Source organism: Amblyomma mixtum, chromosome 5, assembly GCF_055824585.1.
Source record: "Amblyomma mixtum isolate Tamu chromosome 5, ASM5582458v1, whole genome shotgun sequence".
Classification (NCBI taxonomy): Eukaryota; Metazoa; Arthropoda; class Arachnida; order Ixodida; family Ixodidae; genus Amblyomma; species Amblyomma mixtum.
This window is the reverse complement of record NC_143016.1, coordinates 43,923,764-43,948,927: the sequence shown is the minus strand read 5'-3', so window position 1 is coordinate 43,948,927 and position 25,164 is coordinate 43,923,764. Positions and strand designations below refer to the sequence as shown.

General features: G+C 49.6%; 1 protein-coding gene and 1 long non-coding RNA gene across 3 annotated transcripts in view; one reads left to right on the top strand and one right to left on the bottom strand.

Moving 5' to 3' along the window:
- LOC149341937 (proprotein convertase subtilisin/kexin type 4-like) overlaps positions 1-25,164 on the bottom strand; it is a 223,629-nt gene that overhangs the window by 31,873 nt on the left and 166,592 nt on the right. For both annotated transcript variants that reach the window (XM_089544222.1, XM_089544223.1), the window contains exons 4-5: positions 3,857-3,985; positions 2,342-2,418 (exon numbers count right to left, since the gene is read on the bottom strand). In XM_089544222.1, the coding sequence (XP_089400348.1) occupies positions 2,342-2,418; positions 3,857-3,985 (206 nt within the window). The remainder of the gene's footprint in view (positions 1-2,341; positions 2,419-3,856; positions 3,986-25,164) is intronic.
- On the top strand, positions 14,761-16,354 carry LOC149341938 (uncharacterized). The gene is made up of 3 exons (XR_016282656.1): positions 14,761-14,821; positions 14,917-14,978; positions 16,168-16,354. It is a non-coding gene; the product is annotated as an uncharacterized LOC149341938 (long non-coding RNA).

Sequence of the window (25,164 nt, the reverse complement as noted above, 5' to 3'; positions counted from 1 at the left end):
ATGATACGTGTGTCACAAAGCTCGTGCATGCCTTACGTTTCTTTTTTTTTTGTGGGCGAGGTGGCCACGGCGCCGGTGGTTCGCAGGCATGTCGCAATGCGGCGGCAACGATTTTGCACCCCTCGCGGGGGCAGTTGACCGCTTGCGACGCTGGAGGGTCAAGGCTACTCCGCCCCCTCCCCAGGATTATCGATGGCAAGCGACGGGAAGGAGAAAGTGTTGGTTGAATGCCCCAGCACCCATCCCGACCTTCGGAAGTTAGCCTTGCTTCTCGTTAGGAACGTAGCTTTCCCTCGCGTTCCTTCTCTGTTTCTTCGTGTTTTTCCCCCTTTCAACATCTGCAAATCATTCGCGCTCTACCTTGAGCTTTTGTTTGTTTCATTTTTTTGCCACGAGAACGCGACAGCGGGAAAACCGCGAGCCGGGCAGTTGGCTTGGAGATTTCGGTGCGTGCAGACGTGTGTGAGGTCAGCCAGGGAAGTGGTCGGCAAGCGAGCTAAGGCGGGTGTCTGATGCATAGAGCGCGGCAATGGCGGCCCCAAAGACGCGTGGCCCAAGTTCGCCCATATCCGCAACCCCCCCATCAGCCCCGCGCGCTTCCGCAGCCCGATGCTCCGTGCAACCGGACCTTGCCACCCCGCAGCTAACCCACCGTTTCTCCCCACTCGCATTACTCTTTTCCTTTGTTCTGTCGCTCTTTCTCGTTCTTAAACTTTTGTATACAATATTGCTTTGTTGTTGTAACGTGTTGTATAGTTCTTGCCCTGTTGTTTTCCTCTTCCTGCCAATAGTTGTTTGTGTTCTGATTCTGTGTTTATCGGCATCGCGCCTGTGCGCTGCTGCTATTTTGTTGGGCCTTGTTTTGTAACTTTTTGTTGTGGTTCTTTGCCCAAGTATAAAGATGTTTGCATGGGCGTCCGGAAGGGGGGGCAAGGGGGGGCGGTTGCCCCCCCTTGGAATTATGGACATTATTTATGCCCTAGTAGAAAACAACTACAAACCTACCGCCTCCCCCATCTCCAGACATCGGGTGCACCCCCCTGGAAAAAGTTCTGCGGACGCCCTTGGATGTTTGATAAGTAACTTGCCTATGCCTCATGCCTCCGGTCAACGGCTAATCAGGCGTGGTCCCTATCGCCGGTCAGCAGTCGAACCTCATCTTCCGCACGCGGGGTGGAGAAGTTTGTCGCTCCTCCCCCTCCAAACTTACGGAGAGTGCTGTGGTGGGCAGGTTAGCCCGAATAATTATAATTTCGGCGCCAACCAAACATCTAGCGGCCCACAATATCGTGACAACGAGGCAATATTATATGTCGTTAATCCCCCTACAATAATTCCTCATGGGCTTTGCAAGTACTTATAATAAAATAAATAAATAAATAAATAAATAATTATCCTTTCACTCGTGAGGTGTATGTCATAACCAGCACCTCTTTCCGTCCCCTTTTCTGCTGAATAGTTTATCAAGGGCCTTGAATCTGGCAGTCTTGATGCCACAGGTAGCATAAGAGGGTTCTCACACAGCTTCTACACTCACCATTCGACCACGTTCCCACGTGGCACTGGTAATACAGGATGTACTACGTCCGCCACAATGGACAAGGGTAAAACTGGTGAACAATCTTAAGGCTCGGTTTCACAACACATAAATACCCCTGAAAGCAGAAGATTGGACAGTCGTCACCACAGCTCAGTTGGCAGAGCACTGGGTACGAAATTTGGAGGTCATGGGTTTCGATCCCACCAGCAGCATGTGGTTGTTTTTCTTCTGCTTTTATTAATCTTCCATTGATGAAAACTACAAAAAAAATGGCATCCCCTATGCTCCTTGCTTTCGGTGACTGTTTGCTTCTATCATGTTTTCACCCCTGAGTAGCCCCACTGCCTCTGTCGCTTGCATTCAAATACACACCGAACTCTTAGCAGTCAATGTGCACGCGAGAGCAAAATTTCATCTTCAACACGATATTCAATGTCCTGAACACCGACAAATCACCGACACCCTCAAGACGATTACTTGTTCTTTGTCCACGGATCGCTTTAGTCAGTATAGATTCATTAATCGACAGATTTCCCTCCCTCCCTCAAAACCCGGCAGACATATAGCTCACGGGGAAGCACGAGACAGAGCCGCGACAAATACGGCCAGCAGAGCAGGAGGACGCGATCCAGGTTAGCAAAGGAAACGAAAAAAGAACGGCCAGTTATCGCATGACGCAACCACTGGCGAAGACAGGTGCAAATGTGGCATGAGTCGCGAGGAAAAGAAGCGAGCCACCCAGGGAAGAAGATGAGCTCTGCGCACCGATGGGAGAAGGGGATGGAGGAGTCATGCACTCACCGGTTCGAGTCGACCAGGTCGTATCTCGGCTGAGGATCAGGGTCGTGGTTGTTCATGTCCCAGCTGGCCTGGGGGTCCTGCGGGTAAAAAAGCCCTCAGAGAGCGAACGCATATCACATGCACATGCCAAGAGAGGTACCACATCTATTCGCTTTTGCTGTCATCAAAAGGGGACTGACAGCTCACGCAGGGAAGGGGAGCGCGGTCGCTAGGGGGGCATCGCTGCAGATCTGACATTTCACTCGGCCCGTAACACTTGGAAGCCGACACTCAGATTTGTCACGCAGCGATGCCGAATGCGAAGTCAGAGGACAGCAGCTCTGTTTTCACAGCGAGATAGCGTGCAAGGCTTAACCTTCACTTCATGGACAGCAGAGTGAAATGTCGGTCACCGGCCCCCTGGACTGCACTGTGTTGTTTTGGTAGCTGTTCTTGAAGTGTCTAAGCTACAAAGTGTAACTGTTAGGTGCGGCTAAGATATATAGAACATAATATAATTGCTTTAAAATGAAGGACAGTGACTGCAACACCTCCATATTTGATTTTAACCTTGATTTCGCGGGTTGCAACAAAGGTCACGATGACAACAGCAACACCTACACAAAGCCTACTCGCCTGCTCTCGGTCACATCAAAAGACTTTATACTTCAACGGGGTACACTGGTCTTCGAGACCAAAAAAATGACCAAAAAATCGATTTTCAAAAAATGACATTTGTGTAATCTACAGCTATTATTCTCCAACTGTACCAATTTTTTTCCTTCAAGAAATAAGCATTCTGACCATAATATTAAATTCAGATCATTGTGTGCCCTGAATTTATGCAGGAGCAGGTAATTTAATGGCATGAAAATTTTGGAACTATCAGAGATCGACTATCAGAGACTGGCTGGCAGACAAAGGCATGGGCTGATGGCGGCCTTGTAGCGAGTCATCACAAACGGTGCGATCACCCACTTAATAAAAACATCTCTCCAGCTGCCTCTTACGCAAACGCTCCATCGTGCTATGTGTAATAACAATATTTGCACGCAAAAGAGAAATGGTGCAAAGCAAGTGTGAGGTTGGACAGAGAGGTGAGAACTTGTACACAGTGAGCCTGCTAATCGCTTAAGCGCGTACACAGACACGCACACACATATGCGCACTGTAATTTCGGCTGTTTGGTGAGGCCATGGCGCAGATGCCACGTCTATCACGGATATGTGGCCATCTCAACCATGGTCTCAATGCCGCTCACTAAAACAAGCAAGGCCATGGAGGCGTCTGCTGCGAAGTGCGCCAAGCACCTCGCACTACTTGCACGAGAAGAGAACTTGCCGCGAGGCTAGTGCAGGAAAACTCGTGCAGCACTACCTCAAATTGAGTGCCGAAGTGCAGGTGGCGCTAGATGCTGCACTGTAAAATCGAGTTCAAGAGTGCTGCACCTCCTGAACTGGTGCAGAAAGTGCAGCCAAATCGAGGAGACCTAAGGTGTCGCCTGAGCCGGCCAGAAGTACGGCACCGTCCACTCACGTAGTTCTCGACAAGGTCCGGATGATCCTTCTCCAAGCCGTCGTCCAAGATGGTGACGACCACACCGCGCCCTGTGATGTTCTTCTTCCACACGTTCTGCACGTTCATGTCCAGTGACTTGCCGCGGTTCTGCGCACACAGCAAAGGAAAAAAGCAAATGCTGAGCTAGCGGCACGACCATTATTTGGCTGAATGTTCATTTCAGGCTCGGCTAAAGAGGTTTCAGCTATGTTTTATTTTAATGGTATTATGCGCGCAAATCGTGAGATGGGATACCTTACGAGGATATAGACGAGGGCTGCAGTAGAAGAAGAGGAAGTTAATTCAGCTGACAACAGCGCCGCCAGACAAAACGTTGCAAGGGGACCTTCAAATAGCCAAGGCTGCCTTGATCGATCCTCGAGGTGGTCGTAAAATAGTTAACGCAAATCGCGCACTGGCTTCGCGACAATACAAGCAAGATATAAGAATGAAGTAGCAAAGGGCGTCGAGTGATTCTCCTCTTTGATGGATCCCTTTGGACCTAAAAGCAGATGAAAGGGCTTATTCGGATTTACCGTGACGTCATGAGAGCCTCCTTTGAGGGGCATCTTGCTTCGTTCTAGAGTTGTATCCGACTAGCTATGCTAAACCCATGCGTAACCCGAGCATTGTGATAAAAGACGCGGTCAATGGCTCGTGCTTTAAAATATCTCGCTGTATCGGCCACCTAGGAAGCAATCGAAAAATACCTGTATAGTCCCGGGCATTTGTTATGTATGCTAACATTAAAGCACGGCTCAGAAGAAGCGCGAAACAACACAAATTATCTTGCTTCATCACACTCTGAGAGGTGTCATTTGCTCTAAACAATTCACGAGGCGCAGCGGTTCAACTTGGCTGTTGCAAAACTTCCATCACTTGCAGTGCTGAAAAGCATAAAGAGAGCCGCTATGGATACTTGACGTAGTGCAGCTTTGCTCCCAGAGGGATCTCTGTTCTCAGTGAAAAGTGCACAGATTTGACGCATTTCAAAGACAATGCACTAATACCTCATATGAGCGTTTTATATTTAAGAGACTCCCTCGCAAGCAAGCTGGTACAGAGCAGTGCTGCCAATCCTAGGGATTTCCCCCTAGATCTAGGGAATTTGGAGGTCGTTTAGGGGAAAAGGGGTTTTTTGTATAATCTAGGGCAATTTCATTTCCTCACAGAATTATTTTTTCCCTCTCAAATTGTGAAGACAGTACAAGCTTTCCGTTGTTTTTTCTCTACAACTGACGGAGGCCCGCACAACGCCGCGCGCTCGAGTAAAGCCTGTTTCACATGCAGGTGAAAATGCTTTGTTGCTGCATCACAAAAGCTGTTTAGAGCCATCGTGGCTCAGTTTTCAGTCGCTTGATTGCATGTGAACCAGCCTTTACACGGACGTTGTCGGACGTGTATGGTCCCTGACGTGGCAAGTGGCACCCGCTGATGTGATCTGGCGCGCCACCGTCTTCCCTCAACACGCGCGCCCCTTCCTCATGCTGTATTTGGAGCTCACTGCACTACGTGAAATTCCTATTTAGTAAGCATATCTACATGTTTGTCTTGATAATTAGGAAAGATCAAGGGCGCAATTTTTTTTATAAAGGAGCGCCGTGTTTGAAATCTGAGCTAGTCTAACTAGGGGAACAATTCCCAGTTCACCCGCAGCGGTGGCGCAGTGGTTATGGCGCTCGGCTGCTGACCCGAAAGACGAGGCTTCGATCCCGGCCTCGGCGGTCGAATTTCGATGGAGGCGAAATTGTAGAGGCCCGTGTACTGTGAGTGCACGTTAAAGAACCCCAGGTGGTCGAAATTTCCAGAGCCCTCCACTATTTCATCCCTCATATCCTGGGTCGCTTTGGGACGTTAGACCCTCCAAAATCATAAACCATAATTTCCAGTTCCACCACGACGAACAAAGTGGGTTGAGGTCACAAGAGGCATAGAAAAGCCAATCACTGCTTCATTGTTTTAACTGACTCAAACTGTTACGTCAGCCACCCTCTAGAGCCGTCGTAGCAAATGAACAAGCAGCTTTTATATTGCAGTTTCCGTACACTCCTCAAGCGACCTCTAGGCATTTTGTACATGGTATCCTTCGGCTGAAGTCTAAATCGACACAACATGAGGGGAAAAATTCAGTTAATTCCACATGCCGATGCATGCTAACTAATATCTTGCGTACAGTGAAAAAAAAAAGACATACGATATAGAGCCTTAAATTTGTAATTTCCAAAGAGCGCTATGGTTTATCTTGTAGCTTCCTGTAGAAGTTCTTCAATTTACATTCTTCATTTCAAATTTACAGCTAATTTGCTTACCAACGTCTGGCAATAGGGTAGCTGCATGATAAAACTTGCTACTGAACTATGCATAAATATACAACTTTACAATATACAACTGAATACTAGTTTTCGTATCTAGGGAAATCTAGGGAATTTTTGGTAGCAAATTGAGGGAGAAGCGGCTCTGCAGGTTGGCAACACTGGTACAGAGTGCGCCTGAAGTTCCTTGTGATCAAGCTCGCTGACAACCCACGAACCGACGAGCATGGCTTCTAAGCATGACGGAAAAGCCGAACTGGCTCGTTCCCAAGAAAAGATGATCGCCTCAATTCGTGCTATACATACAGCTGCGGAATAGAACACAGCACCACAAAAACACACTGCATGAAAACATGCATGCAAGCTTACCAGTTAGATTTTTCTGCTTCCCACCACACAGTACACGTGAAAAAAGCACAGCAGTCGTTTTACTTTTTTTTTTCTTTCTCTCACAGAACGTCTCGAGCTGCCGCAAAAAGAAGTGCACGATCGATGTCGAAAACGAACAGACAGGCCGGACGAACAAGCGGAACCTGCTCATTCATCAGACATCCAGAGCCCCCACCCAAGGAGAGGAAACGCGCGCGGGAGAAAAGAAACGGCGCAGAACTGCGGGCCCCAGCACACGCGCGAACAGGAAGAGGAGCGGGCGCGGGAAGATGGCAAGTGAATCGAAGGAAACAAACGAGATAAAGGCACTCCCCGAATATCGAGACACAGCCGCCGCCGCTGCTGGCGCAGCGCGGCGGCACCGCCATACCACTCGTCCCGCGGCCAAGCATCGCAAAATCGACTTCGGTGCATGGAGTGAGCATCCTGCCCTCCTTCCACCAAGTAAACAGAGATCGCGCGTGGCCCACAGGCTCCCCGCCGCTGGAGGAAGCGAATAAAAAAGCAGAAAGAGCAAAAACTGGCCTGACTCACGAAAGGAACATTCACGGGGAAGGTATAAGCGTATGCGTGACACAACGCAGAAGACGGGATGCAGCGAGGAGGAAGACGGACGGGACGTAGCGAAATTCTTTCCGATCCAAGCACCGCAGCCCTCTTTACTTGGTCCCTCGCTCCTCCAGCACCCTCCCTGCGCTTTCTAGAAGAATGAACCTGCAGCACCGTGTTGCGCAAATCTGCTTTTGTTTTTCGCGGTTGCTAGCAAGACAGCCCCGATTTCCTTCCGCTACGCCTGGCTAGTTTCTCTTTACGTTTCTCTCGGTTTTCTCTCCCTCTTCGGTACAGGGCGGCATACGAATATGAGAGGGGGAGTCGGGAGCAAATACATTCGGTAGGTTGGGCAACCAAAAGGAAATAAAAATAATAAGCCCCTGCGGGAGCCTTTCAAGTTCAAGTGAAACTGATTCACTGGAAGGAGGACACTGGCAACAGGCGTCACATTCCGCCGTGCCAAGGCTGGCCACGTTACTCCTTGGCGAATAAGTGTGAATCTCACAAGATGTTTGCAGCACTAAACACTACGAAAGGTAGAACTCTCGTCCAATCAGGATGGCGCGCACTAGATTAGTGTGTGCTATGGAGGAAAAAAAAAACTAAGGAGGGACGTGACGTCACGCGGCCAGCGTTCGCAAGCCGAGTGTTTACGGAGTAGTGATGCAAAACTATCGGAAAATTCACTATCGATAATATCGATAGTTTTTTTAAACTACTAACGATAGTGCTACTATCGATAGTGTTGCTATCGATAGACCAGCTGTGGTTAACGTGCACTGGAACAGTTCGGAAAAATACCTGAAAGTGAATCCGATGAAAGAATGAACAGCACAAATTGTGCTGGCTTAGGCCTGATTCTCACAGCCGGTCTCCTCTACGGCGCGGCGGCGACGGAGGCAGAAACCGCGGACGCAACGGAACGGAGTGAAGAGGCGCCGGACACCGGCAAACCATAGCAGCGCTCGCTGCACCCTCCTCCTCGCTGCTTTCTCAGTGCCCGCGCACCCACGCACCCGCGCATCGCTGCCGAAGCAGTGACGCTCGCCAGCGCCATCTCTTGGTCACAGCAAGCAAGCGGTGGGGCACGTCATGGCCGGGCTTATGCGCTCTTTCTGCGCGCGCGTCACCCCTTTAGCCCGGCCATGGTCACGTGAAGCGAGCTCGCGCTGTGACTGGCGTGTTCTCCGTGGGGCGGGGCTCCGTCGCCGCCGCTCGACTGAAACGTAGAGCAGGACCCAGCGACACCGGCCGCCCGATTTGTGTGTGTGTGTGTGTGGGGGGGGGGGGGGGGGGGTTCAAAAACCGGCCCCTCCGTCAGCTGCGGGCGCGACGGAAACGACGGAGCAAGGGAAAAACCGGCTGTGAGAACAGGCCACGTTCTCACTGCAGAAGTCGTAACCACTGCAGGTATGCTTTTCGCACACATGCTTCGCAACTAGGACTTTCGCGCTAACATTTTATCCAGCAATATTACGTAGGGAACATCTGCAGAGCTCGGTGACGCGTAGGCCGCGAAAACAGGCGAGTCCTGTCAGTTACCATCACCTCCATGCCACACACTCGGGGAACCAAGTTTAGGATGCAGTGGGTACCCGTGGTCGATTTTATAGAATCGATAGTACTATATATAACAAGAAGTATCGATACGGCTATCGATACTACTATCAATAGAACTATCGATAGTATTATGGATATTACTATCGAAAGTGCTAACTATCGATAGTACTATTGAGAGTCTTTCTTACCATCGAAGATTGATAATGACTCAACTATAGATAGTTTTGCATCACTATTATGAAGCCGTTTTCTCCCTCAGTTTTTCGCTCTCCCAGTCAGTCCTTTATGTTTTGGTTCTGGTATGTTTTAGTGCACGCGTATGCGCGGCTTGTGGCGCGGGGCGTCTACAGCAAGGAGGTTGATATAGTTAGTTTGCCGTGCTAATCGGCGCATGCGCGGGCGCAGCGGGGCTAGATTTTACCGCACGCTATCACGTGGCATGGTTTCGCAATTGCTTTTCTAGCTGATGTCATGGTCAAGAAGTGTGAAACGGCGAAGCTCTAACTGAATTTGGAGGCCTTTTCTCATATGCGTTTATTGTGCCCATGTCCTATGACAGTGTTATTTGTGGTAAAGAGTAATTAGTGAAATGAGGATCCACATGTGCACTGAATTTCACTGATGTCAGTGGTTATGTTGAAGAAAAATAATTAGATGTATTCATTAGGTACAATAGATCGACTGTCATTGTCTGTACTGTCGATCACAAGTAAAGTGTGATACTATGCAGCGACATTACAAGCTAGTATTTCACCAAGTAGAGAAAAGCGGCGCATACAGCTGCAGCTCTGCGCATTAAACATGAAACACAGCATTAAAATGATGCACAACACTGTGTAACTTACACTACAGCCGCTGGGTACTCCTAAACTTTTAGAAGAAGTCTGAAAAGCTACGGTCATATATATTATGTGCAATACTAGATCTGTGGATGTGAAACATGCCATGTTGCTATGCTATAAAGGGTGGGTTTATGGAGGGGGGCAGTCACATTTTAGACATGTATTTCTTAGACTTTTTCCATTGAGAAAAAGGCGTTCAGGATGGTTATCCCGTGTAAAATTTCAGTCTTTTGGAGGGGAGAGGGGGGGGGGGGGTGACACCCCCACCACCATAAATCCTCCCCTGCCATCTACTATATGCACTTTAGCCCTCTCCGTCTCTGTCACCCCTTAGAGTAGCTCTTGGAGTTGTGAATCAAAATTCATTGTTGACACAGCCACCATTACAACACGTTATGATACTACATTTTGCGTTCAGGGTCAAGAGCTGGAACTTTGTAGTACATTTGCCCATCCTCACTGCTATATGAGAGAGCGTTCCTTGCATGGCCAGCCGCACGAAAACAAGCTATGAAGATAAGTACAGTACTTAAGACCAACAACAAAATGCTACAGAACTTTTCTTATCCTCACTGCTGCAGCAGAAGGCACTTTTGACACAGCCAGCTTCCCAAACATATGCAATGGAAGCAGATTGCAACATTCAGCAGCAAGAGCTGCATTAAAAGGCAGGTTGAACACTAAGTTGGGGTGTGACCATGCGTGGCAGCACTGTTCACAACTCAGCTGAAAGCAGACACACGTGCTTACTCATTCAGCATAGAAGTGAGAGGTTTAAAGAGGTCATTCAACATAAAACTATCCCGACTTATTCTTGTCTTGGCTATCCACCAGAGAGGGCGATTAAAGTGTGGCCAATATGTGGGATACTTTTATGCGAGCATAGCATGCAAACAACCCAACAACAATAACCTTGCTCAGGGATTTCACGCATGAAGCTCTAAACTCATTCTAGTTAAGAAAATTTTTTTTGCAACCTCATGGGCACATTTGACAGCTGTCCACTCAAAAATCATTATGCTCTCAGATAGAAAGTGTTGCTAAGTGCCATTCAAATATAAGCCTCGTGCCAGCAAGCTGGATGTGTAAGGCTTCCAGGATAGCCATATACTAAAACATTTCAGGAAGCTTAAGTTTAAAGGCAGTACTTTATACAGCATTAAGGTGCGATGGTTGGTTTGAAGCATCATGAAATACACTGTGCGATCCAAGACACACAGCATAAAAAAAAAGAAATTAAAGATGATACACGGCATAGAGTAACAAGTTCTATTTCAGTGGTACCATGTGTAACAGTTTATATAAGAAAAAAAAACGCAAACAAGCATGCTCTTCTTAGTGTACACTAGATTTGGTTTTCTCTTCTGCTATATATTGGCAACAGCTGTTTGTTTATACACAGTTTCATTCAAATAAAATTTTGTGCCCTTCACCTCATCTGGTGAAATGAATCTTCTAGAACACGAGACTACGATGAATTGCATGTAAGTATGCCAACCCAGGGGCACACATCTCCGCCGGGGCAAAACGACGCAGGCAAAAGTGGCGAAAGACACTGCGTACCAAGGTGGTCCACGGCAATAAGTGAAAGTTCCTTCCTGGGCTTACCGCTGTTGCGATAAGCGCGTTCGCCGAATGCTACTTGGTTATGGCCATGCAAGGCCGGACTGTTTCGTTCGAACAAGAGACGCGGCAAAGAGCAATACCTGGAAACCGCCGAGTGTCTCGTACGAATATTTCCGATGTCTCCAGTACATGAACAACGGTCAGAAACCAAGCGCCACTCGCACCGGAGTCTCTTTGGGTCAGCTCCTTCGCCGGGTTTGAAACGCGCGCGCGGAGAAATGTTTGTAAATAAGAGCGCGCCTGAACAACGTGGCGCCGAGCTTGTTTCCGGCTTCAAAAAATGTTAAGTGACGGCCTCTCCTCTAATAGCATCCTCGATCGCCCGCACCGGTGCGCACTGGGGCGCCTTGGTGCGCACCTTCCTTCCTCGATCAACTGCACCGGTGCGCACCCGCGGTCCTCGATCACCGGAAGCGCACCCTACCGGGTCGGTTTTTCGTTGCCCCGACTCGCACCCGGAAAATCGGCGGTTCGCAGGGGTGCAATCCCGGCAAGCATTGCGGGACGCGTGTTGCGGACAAGCCGCCTTTAGCCGTACACCGTGGCCTCACGCGATGGAGCAGAGAAAACGGATGGTTGCCGCTATTGATGAACTGCTGTCAAGCTCGTCTGATAGCGAAGATGACATGACAATCAACTTGATAGCCTAAACACGGCAATGAACGACCGAAATTTCGTTGATCAGGTCGTCAGGCGCCTCGCCGCCGTACCGGAGTGAGCGTCTGTTTATATTGCACTGCTTGGCATATATAGCTGCAGTGTTCATGGCCTTGGACATGTGAAATGTGTGATTTATTTGCAGTTCCGAAAGCATTTTCGGGTGAGCAGGAGCGTGTGACCGGTGTTACGTGGTTTACAATCAAATGCACGCGCCAGAAGAAAGACACCCTAAAGGCGGCGCTGCTTGCACGAGCCCCTCCGGGGTGCAGCTTGTCCTCGATGTTGACCCTCGCCGGTGCGCCACCGCCGCGGTGCGCAGGGAACCGCGCTGGTTTCGGGGCGCACCCGGTCAGCGCCTCCTTTATACTTTCTGTGCCTGGGCGAACGCTCTCCTCAGGCCGTCGGGCGCTGGCTCCGCCGCCGCTCGCGGCTGCCGCAAGGAGGCGCTGTGTGAGTAGAATACGTCGCGCGCGGCGGGTGCCTCGATGCCCGCGCTCATCGAGGATACGAGAAGCTCGGCTACTGCTGATCGGCCGCGCGCAGTACGATTCTTGTTTCTTTTTCAAAGATCAGGCTGGGCGCACATCTGCCGTGTCATTTTCAGCTGCAGGGCCAACCATTACGTTCATGAAGAACGTTTATTGGTGGTTCGTGCTTCACGACATCAGCAACACGACGCAGCACATACACCAACATTTTCCGGATGCTCGCCAGTTCGACGACAGTGCTTATCCGCGGCTTGAATGGCTTGAAGTCACTTTCCCTATGTATTTAGAAGGGCTAAAAAAAAGATCTGGGCATACCCGTGAATTTCTCACAGACGAAACCTATCAGGCAATTCTGATCACTGCCTATTTATTCTACAGTGGCGTGTGTCAAATATTTGCAATAGGATCGTTGCTGAATTTTGGGGTGGGGACGAAAAAGAACTCTTCAGTCAGCATGCAGACTGAAAAGTTCTTTTTCGTCCCCACCCGAAAATTCAGCAGCGATCCTATTGAATCCCTGTTTGGTAGTTTGCGAATGTCATCCGGGTGTAACGACATGTTGGATGTTCGGGCTGCATTGTCACGTCTCGAAAAGCTACTGAATACCGGGATCGCTGCGTCTAATTCAGCATTCAATATTGCCCACAAAGAATGTGCTTCGATGCCAAGACTACCCGCTGACGTCCTTTCTTGTGCGCAACCAACTTCTACTTCAGCTCCAAAGTCTCCTCTGACGTCGACTGTGCAAGCAGCGCCGAAGCTGTCGAGAGCAAGATTGGTGCTTCTGAGGCTTACTACCACAATTTTGCCACAGCACCTGCCGTCGCTTCAGATCTCGGCTACCGCTTATGTGGGCGGTTACATTGCACGAGTTGTTGGCGAGCATATGGATTGCGAGAACTGCCTTACTTTGTGTACGAAGCCGGTTAACAACCAGCCACTCCTTCAGTTCACCCGCAGCCAAAACCGAGGTGGGCTGCTCTACCCGCCAGATCAACTTTTCTTCTTTCTCAACACATTAAGAGCTTTTGCTGACCGCGCCCTGCAGGACGATCAGACCTTGAAAAAGCCTATCACTACATTAGTAGAGCACGCTGTCCCAGCCCTTTGTGCTTCAAAGTTGCTGAAGTGCAAGAGCGATCGCATCGACGAGCTCATGAACCTTATATCGGTTCGTTTCCTGAGGCCGCTTCTCTGCAACTACGCATTCAATGTCAGTGACAAGCATGACGTAGTTAAACATTTCACAAAAATAACCCCTTTCGCGAAAGTAAGCGAGGCTCTGAGGGTGGCGTATATGTTTTACTGCCGTGTAGAAGTTAGCCTCCACAATAAATACTTTTTTTTCGAGTTTGAGTAAGTGTTGACTCACAACGCACTGTTATTGAATATGTGAACCTCTATATCTGCGCAGCGTTATGTGCAGGCAGATGATGCAGCGTCTCACGTTACATAGCTGATGGCACTGACAGCAGGGCGCATTTTTCGCGCGTTCCATACACGCTCAAGTTGAGCGTCAACGATGCGACTCGAGACACCATGCAGTCTTGCAGGAAGTGCGCGGCAGATCAAATGATGAAACCAGTTGGCAAAACTCCACATTTTCTGGCGCCAACTCTGGCTTCGGTGGCGACAATGGTAACTCTCAAAAACTTTACGAAGGAAACGCGGGATCAGGTACCGCTTTACGTGCTACTTGCATGAGTAAACAACAGCACGCGACGGAGCTCTTTCAGAGCCCAAGCTTTCAGTATTAGCTGCTGCCAAGCACTGCTTTCAAATAACGACCATCAGACAAGCGAACTTAAAGGTGACAGAACAATTTTCCACGCAGTGGATTTAAGCAGGCGCGCGCTGTCATATCAGCGCAGCAGACGACGCGCGAGCGCATTGCACAGCAGTAGCAGCGAAAGACACGACTGAAATGGTCCGGTTACCCTTAGCGACAAGTGCTTCTGAGCTCCCTTTTAAATAAAGTTTTGATTGTACTTGAAACAACATGAATCCAGCCAAAAAATCAACGACAGAACAGCTGCGAATGGTCTGTAAGGCCTCTTGCGCTGGAGTTTCAGGTAACGTGGCGGCGCCTGGTGGCGGCAAGGAGAAGTTGGCTGGGTAGTACCAGGTTGGGTCAGTAGTGAGCCGTGGCTGTGGCGGCGCACGTTTCTAGCCTGCATTTTGCGTCGATTCGCATGTTTTTCTGCACTGTTGTGAGTGCGATAAGGCTCGTCACTTGTGACAAACCACGCCGCGGCCTGGCCGTGGCTTAGTATTTAGAAAACCGACGCTCCGTGTGCCTCAGCACGAAACGCAGGCAGCAGAAGGAATCGGCGACGCCGATCCGCCCGAGAGACCTCGCTCAGTCTCGAAAAAGCGTCACCGTCTTTACTGCTGCGTCGTGGGCTGCCACGAGCTAGAAGGTCTGAATCCCAATATTAGATTCCACCGTTTTCCTTCAAGGTCTCACGAAGCGGAGCGCCGGATGCGCTGGATAGCTGCAGTTCGACGCACTGAGTAAGCGAACCTTCGCGTTGTGCTGGCTGCTTCGCCTGCCTTGATGTTTGTTTGGTTATCCGCGTTGCTGAAATTCGTGCTTTTTGCACATGCAGTCCGGACGGCAAACCGTGGGATGCAGTGCCGAACATCAGGATATGCAGTCGCCACTTTGTGGGTAACGACAAAAACAATCCGGCCAATGATCCCGCATATGTACCTACAATCTTCCCCGCAGTCTACAGCCGGCCTCATCCTCCTTGTGTTCGTCTTCTTTTGGCGCTTACCTGTCTCAAAAAATGTATATGTAGCGAGCAGCCGCATATGCAGGCGTAGAATGAGAATTTATGCATTCTACAACACAACTTGTCTAGTAGATCCCTACATAGGCAGTTGGACCAAGCAAGCAGCAAAGCAGCAAAAAGTGTACCATGACAATCACCAAACAGTAGGGAATGCACAACAGAGCAAGCAGCAAAAATTGAGAAACGAACAGCATAATTAAGAGATAATATCAAGGGAATGCACAACACAGCAAAGAGCGCAAAAAAAAAAAAAATACATGGTATAATTCATATGTCATGTCAACATCTCACTTCAGATAATCACTATTAAGGCAAATCGACAAATCAGCAGGCATGGCTGGTGATTCACGACTAGAGACCCGGTCACTGCGACAATTGAGACAATTCTACTGGTGCAACGTGGTGAGGTGGCCAGGTGCGTGCAAATGACCACAATGGGCGCATTGATTAGGTGCGAATTCGCTACGCACTACGAGCAGCGCAGCGTCGAGAGTGAAATGTGCACATTGTCGACCTCAAACAAGCACGTATGTGGCAGCGCGGCATCACTGATAACAGCAAACGTGTTCGAGCGATGTCGTTTTAAGGATGAAAAGCTACATCAAGAAAACGACACCAAGCGCGCAGCGCACGATCTCGCGCTGCAGCGTTATTCGGCTGCGAGCTCATATATGCATTGCATCATGTTAGCATTTGCTGAAGGAACAGATGGCGGCTACTACAAGGCAGGCATGACTACTTGTTTAGCGAGATGCAGTCAAGAAAGACTGCAGGAGGCCCACCGTTTCGTGGCATGCTGAAAGACCGCTGCTGGCGCGGCGTGTACCGTCGTGCGCTCGAGCAGTCCCGTATGCATGTCTGTTTAGAACTGCTGCGAATTCATATATTGCAAGTATTTCATCGCGTTGGTGCGCTTGAATCTCGAAGCGTGCAGACCTTATCTGAAATTCAACTTCGTACGCGACTCTCCACTTGCGAATGACACCGCGTTGTAACTTCGCCGCTTATTTCTTGAACAGAGTGCACGTACTTGGCGTTGCATAATTTCTTCCCTTTACACAGCGTGCCAGCCCTGAAAAAATCTTCGACGCCCGATATTCGCTGTAGGCCATGGCACAGCACAAGCGAAAGTCGCGGGTCCATACTGCCAACGTGCTTTCCGAAGCAGACGCCAGAGCCCGGTACTACCCAGCCGAGGGCAGAGGGCGCTCTTTAGCACCATTTTCGCAGCGCCCCCTGGGCAATGCAAGAGGTCGCGACGGCGCGGCAGTGATCCTACTCCGGTGGCGGCGCGTGGCGGAGAAAGGTCGTACTAGCCTCGACGGCGGGCTCCCATTGTTCGCCTCTCGTTCTCCCAGGCACAGAAAGTATAGAGGAGGCGCTGACCCGGTGCGAGGTGATCGAGGACGCTATAAATTTTCCTTCCTCCATGTTTGGCAAGGAGGAGTTAGAGGGAACAGGCAACTATGGTGCGCGAACTTCCGTGACGTGCCCAGATAGGCTGTTTTGATTGGTCCGACCCAATGTCGTCATTGGGAAAGTGAAATGGGAATGAGAAGCACCGCGAAAATCGAGTTGAAGGCAGCATTTTGTTCGCTTGTATTTTGAAATTTGTTTATCGAATGACTCTCGTTCCTATGCGCCGATTCCTGTAATTCTTTTTGTCCACATCTATGTGACAAAAAGAATCACCCGAAGTATACGCGTGTTTTTTAAACTAATCGCTCATCAGCATCCACCACTGCGCAGCCATAAGGCTACGAGAGGAAAGCCAGCCGTATGGCAGCGCTCATATGGATGCTAATGATTGATTACTCCCTGGACTAAAACCTATACTCATGTTGGGGGACTCCCCTAAATGTATTGGGCACCGATTATACTATCGTTTACACTGTTAGAATACACTGCATGCTTAATACGAGATCGGCTACGGGTTATATCATCCATTCCAGTGCTCCCTTACATCACATATAGTACGTAATATGCTATTCGCGCAGCGAGGCGCAGGCAATGATAAAATGCTATCTCGTCCCCAAAATCAGAAAGAAGAACGGCTGCATAACATCGATAACACTGAACGTCACACTGCTGGGAACCTTGCAACAGCTTCGATCTTGGAGTAAGCGTGTCATGAAACGCGCGGGAAACGTCTAATGCACGATCTGAAGCCATTCGGCGACCCTGTGTTGACCCTCGACGGAGCCGTTAATTGAGCAACTGAAGGCCATTCCACTACAGTGCGGCGAGAGGGCAAAGCAGCAATTCACAGCAGGGTTCATTCGAAACGCACACGCCAACTAGTTTTCATTATCCCTGCCAAAAAGATGGAAACCCGGCAGGTTAGCCGGACACTGCTCGGAGCCGCCTATTCACAAATGCTGGCTAGCACGCCTATAATCCCAAATCTTTCCAGCTACAACACACAACTACAATGCCCTCTCCTGCAGCACCTGGCTGCTCTAGGCGTCGCCGGAGCCTTAATGCGATGCACGATTAAATCTCTCTCTCCTACTGAAGCCATCGCCGCCATGCCCATGGCTGAAAACGTCGCTGATATACATGCTCTCTTATTCTTGCCGATAATTCATTTTCTGCCGCTTTTGCGCAAGGATTAAAGACGCTAAACTCCTCCACGGTCATCCCGAAGTACTCCCTCACATCAGTATCGGCCACGATTCGTACAAAACGCACGGAGACGACACCGGTTTGCCACGACATCGAGCGGGCCGGGAGAAAGCGCAGTGCAACCAGAGAACCGGTCTGCAGAAACTATAGCATGTTCTGCGCGATGCAGCGAAGAAAAAATAGCTGCGGTTTAACTACTGCTGAACCTGGCAGAGAGCGAAAGCTATGGCGTATCGGGCAACTGTACGCGGCTCGGCGTCTGTAACGTTGAGTGCGTTCCGGACACTGGCAGATTGCAGTTAATGGTTGATCGCGAGAGTTTGCTCACCCAATGAAAGCTGCGGTCTCTTGCTGCAGTGCTGCGTGTCTGCCACAACGTTGACAGCGCTAACGCATGCAGGCCACACCTCTCTCTCTCTCTCTCTCTCTCTCTCTCGCCACCCCACGTACCTCAAAGCGCGATTCAGGCGTCCACTGACTCAGGGAGCCAGGGTAGAGATGTGGGCCGCATGCGTTAGCGCTGATAACGGTGAGCGAACTTTCGCGATCAACCATTAACTACCACCTACCAGGGTGGCAGGGTGGGCGGGGACTTTAATGTAGATACAAAGACAAACAGGAATTTCTTAGCACTTATGCGGGAGAACATCCCGTTCCACCCGCTCGTAACGCCTCCCACGGCTGTGACAACCTCGCGAAATACTTGCGTAACCTCGTCTTCGAGAACCAGGCATTGGTGCAGCAAGTCGAGCATATATCCATCTATTTCTCTGACCACAAAGCTTCCTTCATGACAATCAAGAACTGTTAGTGGAGTGTTTCTTGAAGAAGGAAAATTTGTGAAAAATAACAAGTTGTCTGTAATTGTACATACACGTCGCGCTCGAATTATTTGCCTCAATCTATCGAAAAGCTGAAACAGCTGATGATTTATTGGGGTTTAACGTTCCAAAGCAACTCAGGCTATGAGGGACGCCGTAGTGAAGGGCTCCGGAAATTTTCGACCACCTGGGGTTCTTTAACGTGCACTGACATCGCACAGAACACGGGCCTCTAGAATTTCGCCTTCATCGAAATTCGGCCGCCGCGGTCGGGATCGAACCCGCGTCTTTCGGGGAAACAGCTGATGAGCTGCGCTCAAATTTCGCATTAGGAAGTAACGTAATCGTCGGCAATTTTTTATGCAGCTGTGGTTTTCGCAAGTGAAAGCAGGAAATACAAACAGGTTTTAGCGTTTCAGTGCGTATACAATGCACGCGTAAACGCGTGGACACACCAGTTAACATGGTACGACGTCCAAGACGCACTCCATCAAAAGTGTGGAGAGAAATACCGCAGAGAGGTAAGTATTCTGCCGTACACACATCTGAACACTTACAGCGTGCGCGGAGGGCTCTACAGCCACTCGCGCACCCTCTTTGACGGCGAGAGTCCAGAAGCAGCGGGAAGCCCTAATGGCTGCATCAGGAAACTTCCAAGGTTCTCTTACGCTCCAGAAACGGCAACCAGACCCTTTAATGTCATAGACTTTCGGTGATGGGTCGCGCCGGCGAGCTTCCGAGCGCGCACAGCACCGGCTCGCATTATCTGCGTGCCCATTATTGAACGGGATCCGGTGGCGCCCTCCCGACTGCGCAGGTCGTCGAGGGCCGCTTCGCACGAACGCGAATTCGTGCAGCTTTCGTCCGGCTTCACGCATATTTGAGGGACACAGTGTCGTAACGGTGCCTTCCATTTCCCACGGTTCACTGATCTCGGAACGAGTGTACGCGCAGTATAAATGGGGAGGTCTCGGAGACTTCTATATCTTCCGTTCCCTCCACCGCCCGTTTGCCCATAAAAGATGCGGGCATGGCAGTTCTTATTCGTTCTTTGATAGCCCTCTCTAACGTAAGTGCCCCCTACTGCCCTTCTTACCAGCAGCGGGATGAGCCGAACATTTTGTGCGCGTACGGAAGGAAGGGTATGAAAATGAGGCGCCGTGTTTTCAGTCCTATAAGACTGCGAAGTCGTTCCCCTTTCCCTTGCCTCTTAAGCGACGAACTTGAATGAAAGCTCTCTTCCAGGAGCACGCGACGTCTGGTGAGTAGCGTCCACCCAGTGCTGGCACGGCGTCGTAGAAGGGCAGCTGCTGACGTCGTCACAGGGGCAATGAATCGCTTCGTTTAGTGTTTTCGTCTGGGAAAACGGCCACAAGCCTGACGGCACGAGGCTACGGTGGCTACCGCTCTTGTCCGGCGTCGTACAACGCCCCGAACATTGAGACCTCGCCCAGCTGACCCAGTACCTTAACATCTGCCACTGTCCGGAGACGCCTGCAGCAGATAAAAAAAGAAAACAAAGAGCGGGGCTCCGTACACGCGCCCGCGAAAATTTCGCGACCGGCCACAAACATCCACAAACATCCGGCTGCCAGCTGGCACCGACCCTGCGCCGATACCGGGCGAGAAGCTGCGCATAGCCACCTCTCACCCCTGAGCACGCTATGAGGATAGAGCGATGTCCCAGGTTGTCAGTGCGCAGGCGAACAAGCGAAGGAGCGGGACGAACAGGGAACGGACGGGTGCACTTTCGAGAACGGAAGGAGAGGAACGGAACGAAAACAGACAGCTTTCCTATTTTTTTAGTATTATCACAACAGCGTCGACCAGACTGTCGTTCAGCGTCCCGTGCAGGACCGCAGTGGCGACACAGACGAGAGTACGCACATACAGCGCCGTCTGCTCGGCTGTTCTGCTTACGAGACAACTCCCCGTTGAAAATTCTCAACATTATTCCTTGACTGCTTTCATGTTCAAATCATGCTGAAATTGTCGGGCTGCTTTAATACAATCTCTGCTTTGAGGAAAAAAATCGTATGACTTATTTCCTATCATGCCAGAACTACCGACTGCCGATGCAATTTTCGGGGGCGTTCACGTTTCATTGCTGCAACCTCTGGTTTAATGTGACCTGACAACACCTAGTCGTGGTGCGCTCCACTGTTGGTTAGTTCGTTCATGGAGTTCAACGTCCCAAAGCGACTGCAGGCTATGGCCGCAGTGAAGGGCTCCGCAAAATTTCGACCACCTGGGGTTCTCTAACGTGCACTGACATCGCACAGTACACGGGCCTCTCCATCGAAATTCGACCGCCGCGGCCGCAATCGAACCCGCGTCTTCGGGTCAGCAGCCGAGCGCCATAACCACTGAGCTACCGCGGCGGCTCTCCCCCCTTCTGTGTCAGTGTGTGCGTGCGTGTGTATGAGTGTGCGTGCGTGCGTGCGGAGCATACCACGACTAGGTCTTTGCAGGATCAAGTTACATAACTTTACAACGCTAAACCCACACCATAATATGTTTGTCTCAGTTAAATCGCTCGCTTATTCCGGCTGAAATATGACGCAGAGATGGCATACGACGTACCTTTTGTTTCAATGCCACGTCTGCATGATGTACTTGCCCGATTCGATCAGAATTAGAAATCCGCGTTGTCTGCGGCATCGGCGACCCAAAACAAGCAGCTTTCCCACAGGTGATACCAGTGGCGTCATCTGGTGTCTATCCGAAGATTGATTTAGCATTGAAAATGCGATGAGTTGAAAGGGGGGGGGGGGGGGGGGGGGGGGGAATAAGCGGCTCATTTGACGATGCTTTCTCGATTGCTTTTGCTCATTGTTAAAGCAGTCGAGGAAGTATTTTCATACGAGCTGCCGCTCATATTTCATAATGAGCCCCTCATTTACAGTTCATTGTCTGCGCGCGCACGCACGCACACACACGCACACACACACACACACGCACACGCGCACACACACACACACACACACACACACACACACACACACACACACACACACACACACACACACACACACACACACACACACACACACACACACACACACACACACACACCGATATATACGCTTCGTTAAAGGACATCTTTATTTGACTACGTTTCGATCGGAGGACCGATCTTTCTGGACTCTTGAAAAAGATCTGTCCTTCGATCGAAACGTGAAATCAAATCAATGTTTCCTTTAATGAAGCGTATACTTCGCGATATACTCTTACGAAGCCAAGCACTTCATGCTCTCGCAACCTATATACGGTTGGTTTCGTGGAATTTAACGTCCCAAAGCGACTAAGGCTATGAGAGGCGCTGTAGTGAAGGGCTCCGGATATGTATGTATGTATGTATGTATGTATGTATGTATGTATGTATGTATGTATGTATGTATGTATGTATGTATGTATGTATGTATGTATGTGTGTGTGTGTGTATGTATGTATGTATGTGTGTGTGTGTATGTATGTATGTATGTGTGTGTGTGTATGTATGTATGTATATGTGTGTGTATGTATGTATGTGTGTGTGTGTGTGTGTGTGTGTGTGTGCGCGCGCGCTCAGTTTTGCAAGAAACGCTATAATTTTTTTGAAAAAATATCACACGAGGTGGAAAACACCGTTGTTGCAATTTCACAAAAGCACTAGTTTGGATCCCCGCAGAAAGTGAAATAAAATTTTGTAGGACCTGGTTATGTTTGCAGTACCCGAGTGTGAATTATTCAGTTGGAAGCAGTGCAAGAATACTTTTTGTTGAAAAAGCAAGGCATTCCCATAAAAGCAGTTTTTAGGACAATAATAACGAGACAAGAAGCATTAAGAACCTGAGGCTGAAACTTTTTCTCAGCCTTAAGCCGTTCTTTTTACTACCGTCGAACAATATTTGTACTTCTAGAAAGGGGAGATTCTTTGATCATGCGTTGAAATCATCAGAATTCAGAAAATTAAAAAAAGGCTAACTTTGACGAAAGTTTAAAAAAGAACGAACTCTCCGATTTTCTTTAAAATTTCCGTGAAAGAACTCTAGTACGTGATAATTATAGATCAAGAAAAAAAAACGCATTAGATTGTTTTAAACTATAAAACTGAAGGCCTAACACAAACCACATTTCGTTCCCTTACCATTACTGGATACTATCTGTTAAAAAGAGCAACGTCCATGAATTCGAATTCGAACTAGTGCATGTGGTTGCGTTTTAGTTAGCACAGTGGCAGAATCTGAGGAAATACCTTGGAAATCCAGCTTCGGCTGGTGAACCGGGCAAGAGCGGCTGCAAAAGCCAATGAGGTCCTCCAAATAGGGCCCACTTATCTCGATTTAATCTGTTCATCACATGTTTTTTTCACTCACACACAGGGACACAGAAAGGGCGAGAACGTGAACTCTCGCTCACGCAACAAACTTGAGTGAGGGCAAGAGACCGACAGCGGTCGCGGCTGGATAAGACAAGCAGGAACCATGGAAATGGCAAAAGTACATAGAAGAGACGAATGTGAAGAGTGGTAGAAAAAGGAAAGGAGTGTTAAACGCGGTCTTCCGCGCAGCTGCATTCCCAGTAATTTCAGGGCGTAGCCTCCGGCGTACTCCGGTTTATAATGCTTTCCAAAGAATACGACGGATGAAATGTCCTACGTTGCGTGGTTACTGCCATGGGCGAACGTGCCAAATGAAGTACCGAGTCCCGTACTTGGGAAGAGTGACATGGATGTTTTCGAAACTGGAGTGGCAGACGCAGCTGTTAGGAAAGAAGCAAGCTGGGTAAGGATGGCTTTGTTAAAGCGGCAGCGAAATGATGTCTTGGTCTGACCAACACTTTGAGAGTACCTGCGTCCGCCCCTCCGGTTTCGAAAACATCCGCGTCACCCTTCTCCGGGTTCCCTAACAAGGGGGAAAATGGGAATCGTGCTTCATTCACAAGTCCCCTAAATGGATTGCATAAAACTGGTCTTCACTACGTCCTGAGTGAGGAACGTACACGGAAACTAACATGCGATTCGCTGCCCGTGCGCGACGCCCACATGGTCTCGAGAAGTAACAAAGCAGATTCCGAAGCAAAGTACGCCCAGCATATGGAAACGCGCAGATGTGAGAAGGAAACCTGCCGGGATGGTATGGTGCATGACCAGGGTAGGACTAACTAATCTAGCTAGCTAATCAGTGGGAGCGGCCTTCGCCCTGCAGCGAACTGGCCAATGAGGTCGGCAACGATGATTAAGATGCTGCACCTCAAGATACTCTACGTTAAGGAGAAGTGGTGAGCACTCCACGACAGCGCGTGTGCCTCCGACCACACACAAACACACAAGTGGGGAAAGGGCGGATCTCGAAAGGGGCCCCGTGGACTGATGGCCGGCAAGCACGCTATCCGAATATCCCCCCCTCCCTTCGCTGCTACACATCCCCACGGCCTCCCTTCCTCTACCCGGGGTGGGTTTCTCCTCCCGGCAACGAAGGCGGTGCCCCGGACGATGCGGCGAAGAAGATCCGATAAAGCTCGCCAGTCACGTGATGTGGTCACAAATGAAAGACACAGCCCCATGTCTGGCGACGACCCAGGCCTGGAGGCGACCGACCCCCTTCTTTCTTTTTGCCGATACATATATCGTCACCTCGGCAACAAACACGGCTGATCTCGCTTAAGACTAACGACCACACGCACAATACCCCTGGCCTTGCACAAGTAAGAAATAAATTACAGCTGACCTTGAAAGTAAACGCCTCTCAAGATCAGCGAGATCAGCCCTGGAAAGCGCATGTATTTTGGCGCGATGTAAACAAAATGTGTTGGGCCACAGCGCCGTGGGTAACCACGGTTTCGAAGTTCTAAAAACGGATACGGATATTACTTTCGGCGGGCTAAACGCCTCTCAATAACTAAGGAGCCTAACAGTAATGGTTAAGAATTTAACTATTTAATATTAGTTAACCAGCCTGCTAGTTATCACTTCTAAACTCTACTCTGATGTACTCAACATATTTGCCTACTTGTTAAAATTTATGTAAAATCTTAGATGAAATACCGAGTGTGTCGATGACACTGAAATCGCATGCACATTCTCAGGCTTCTAAACTTGCGAGAGATAGATACAACTCACACTGAGCGAACTAGCGATTTGGGCAGACAAAAATTGATTTCAGTTACCTCCCCCCCCCCCCCCCACACACACACACACATACAAAAAAAAAGCTGGGCTTTCTAAATTCCACTCGCGAGATGACAACTCAATCGGTGTGAAGAAAGCATTCGTAGCAAACGACACAGGAGCTCGACCGAACAAAGATGGAAACCAGAAGCTGCGGGCGCGGTGTTGCCAGACCGCCAAGCAGTTTCGCGTATCGTCTCTTGCGCTGCGTTTTTCATACTCTGAAAATCACCAGAAAGCCCAAGTATATACTCCGGTAAACATGAGCACTGCCTGCCGTGCACAGCCTGCGCTTTGCGCTCAAGCGTGCCCGGGCGATGAAAGGTGTCTGCGAAAGGGGGCTAGTCAAGTTCGGGACCTCGTAGGGTTGCTGTCAAGGAGCACTCGTCATAGCATTAGCCATCTTGGCTACTTGCAATTTAAACCGGTACGGCGCGCAGTATTAATTACGGACTTCGGTCT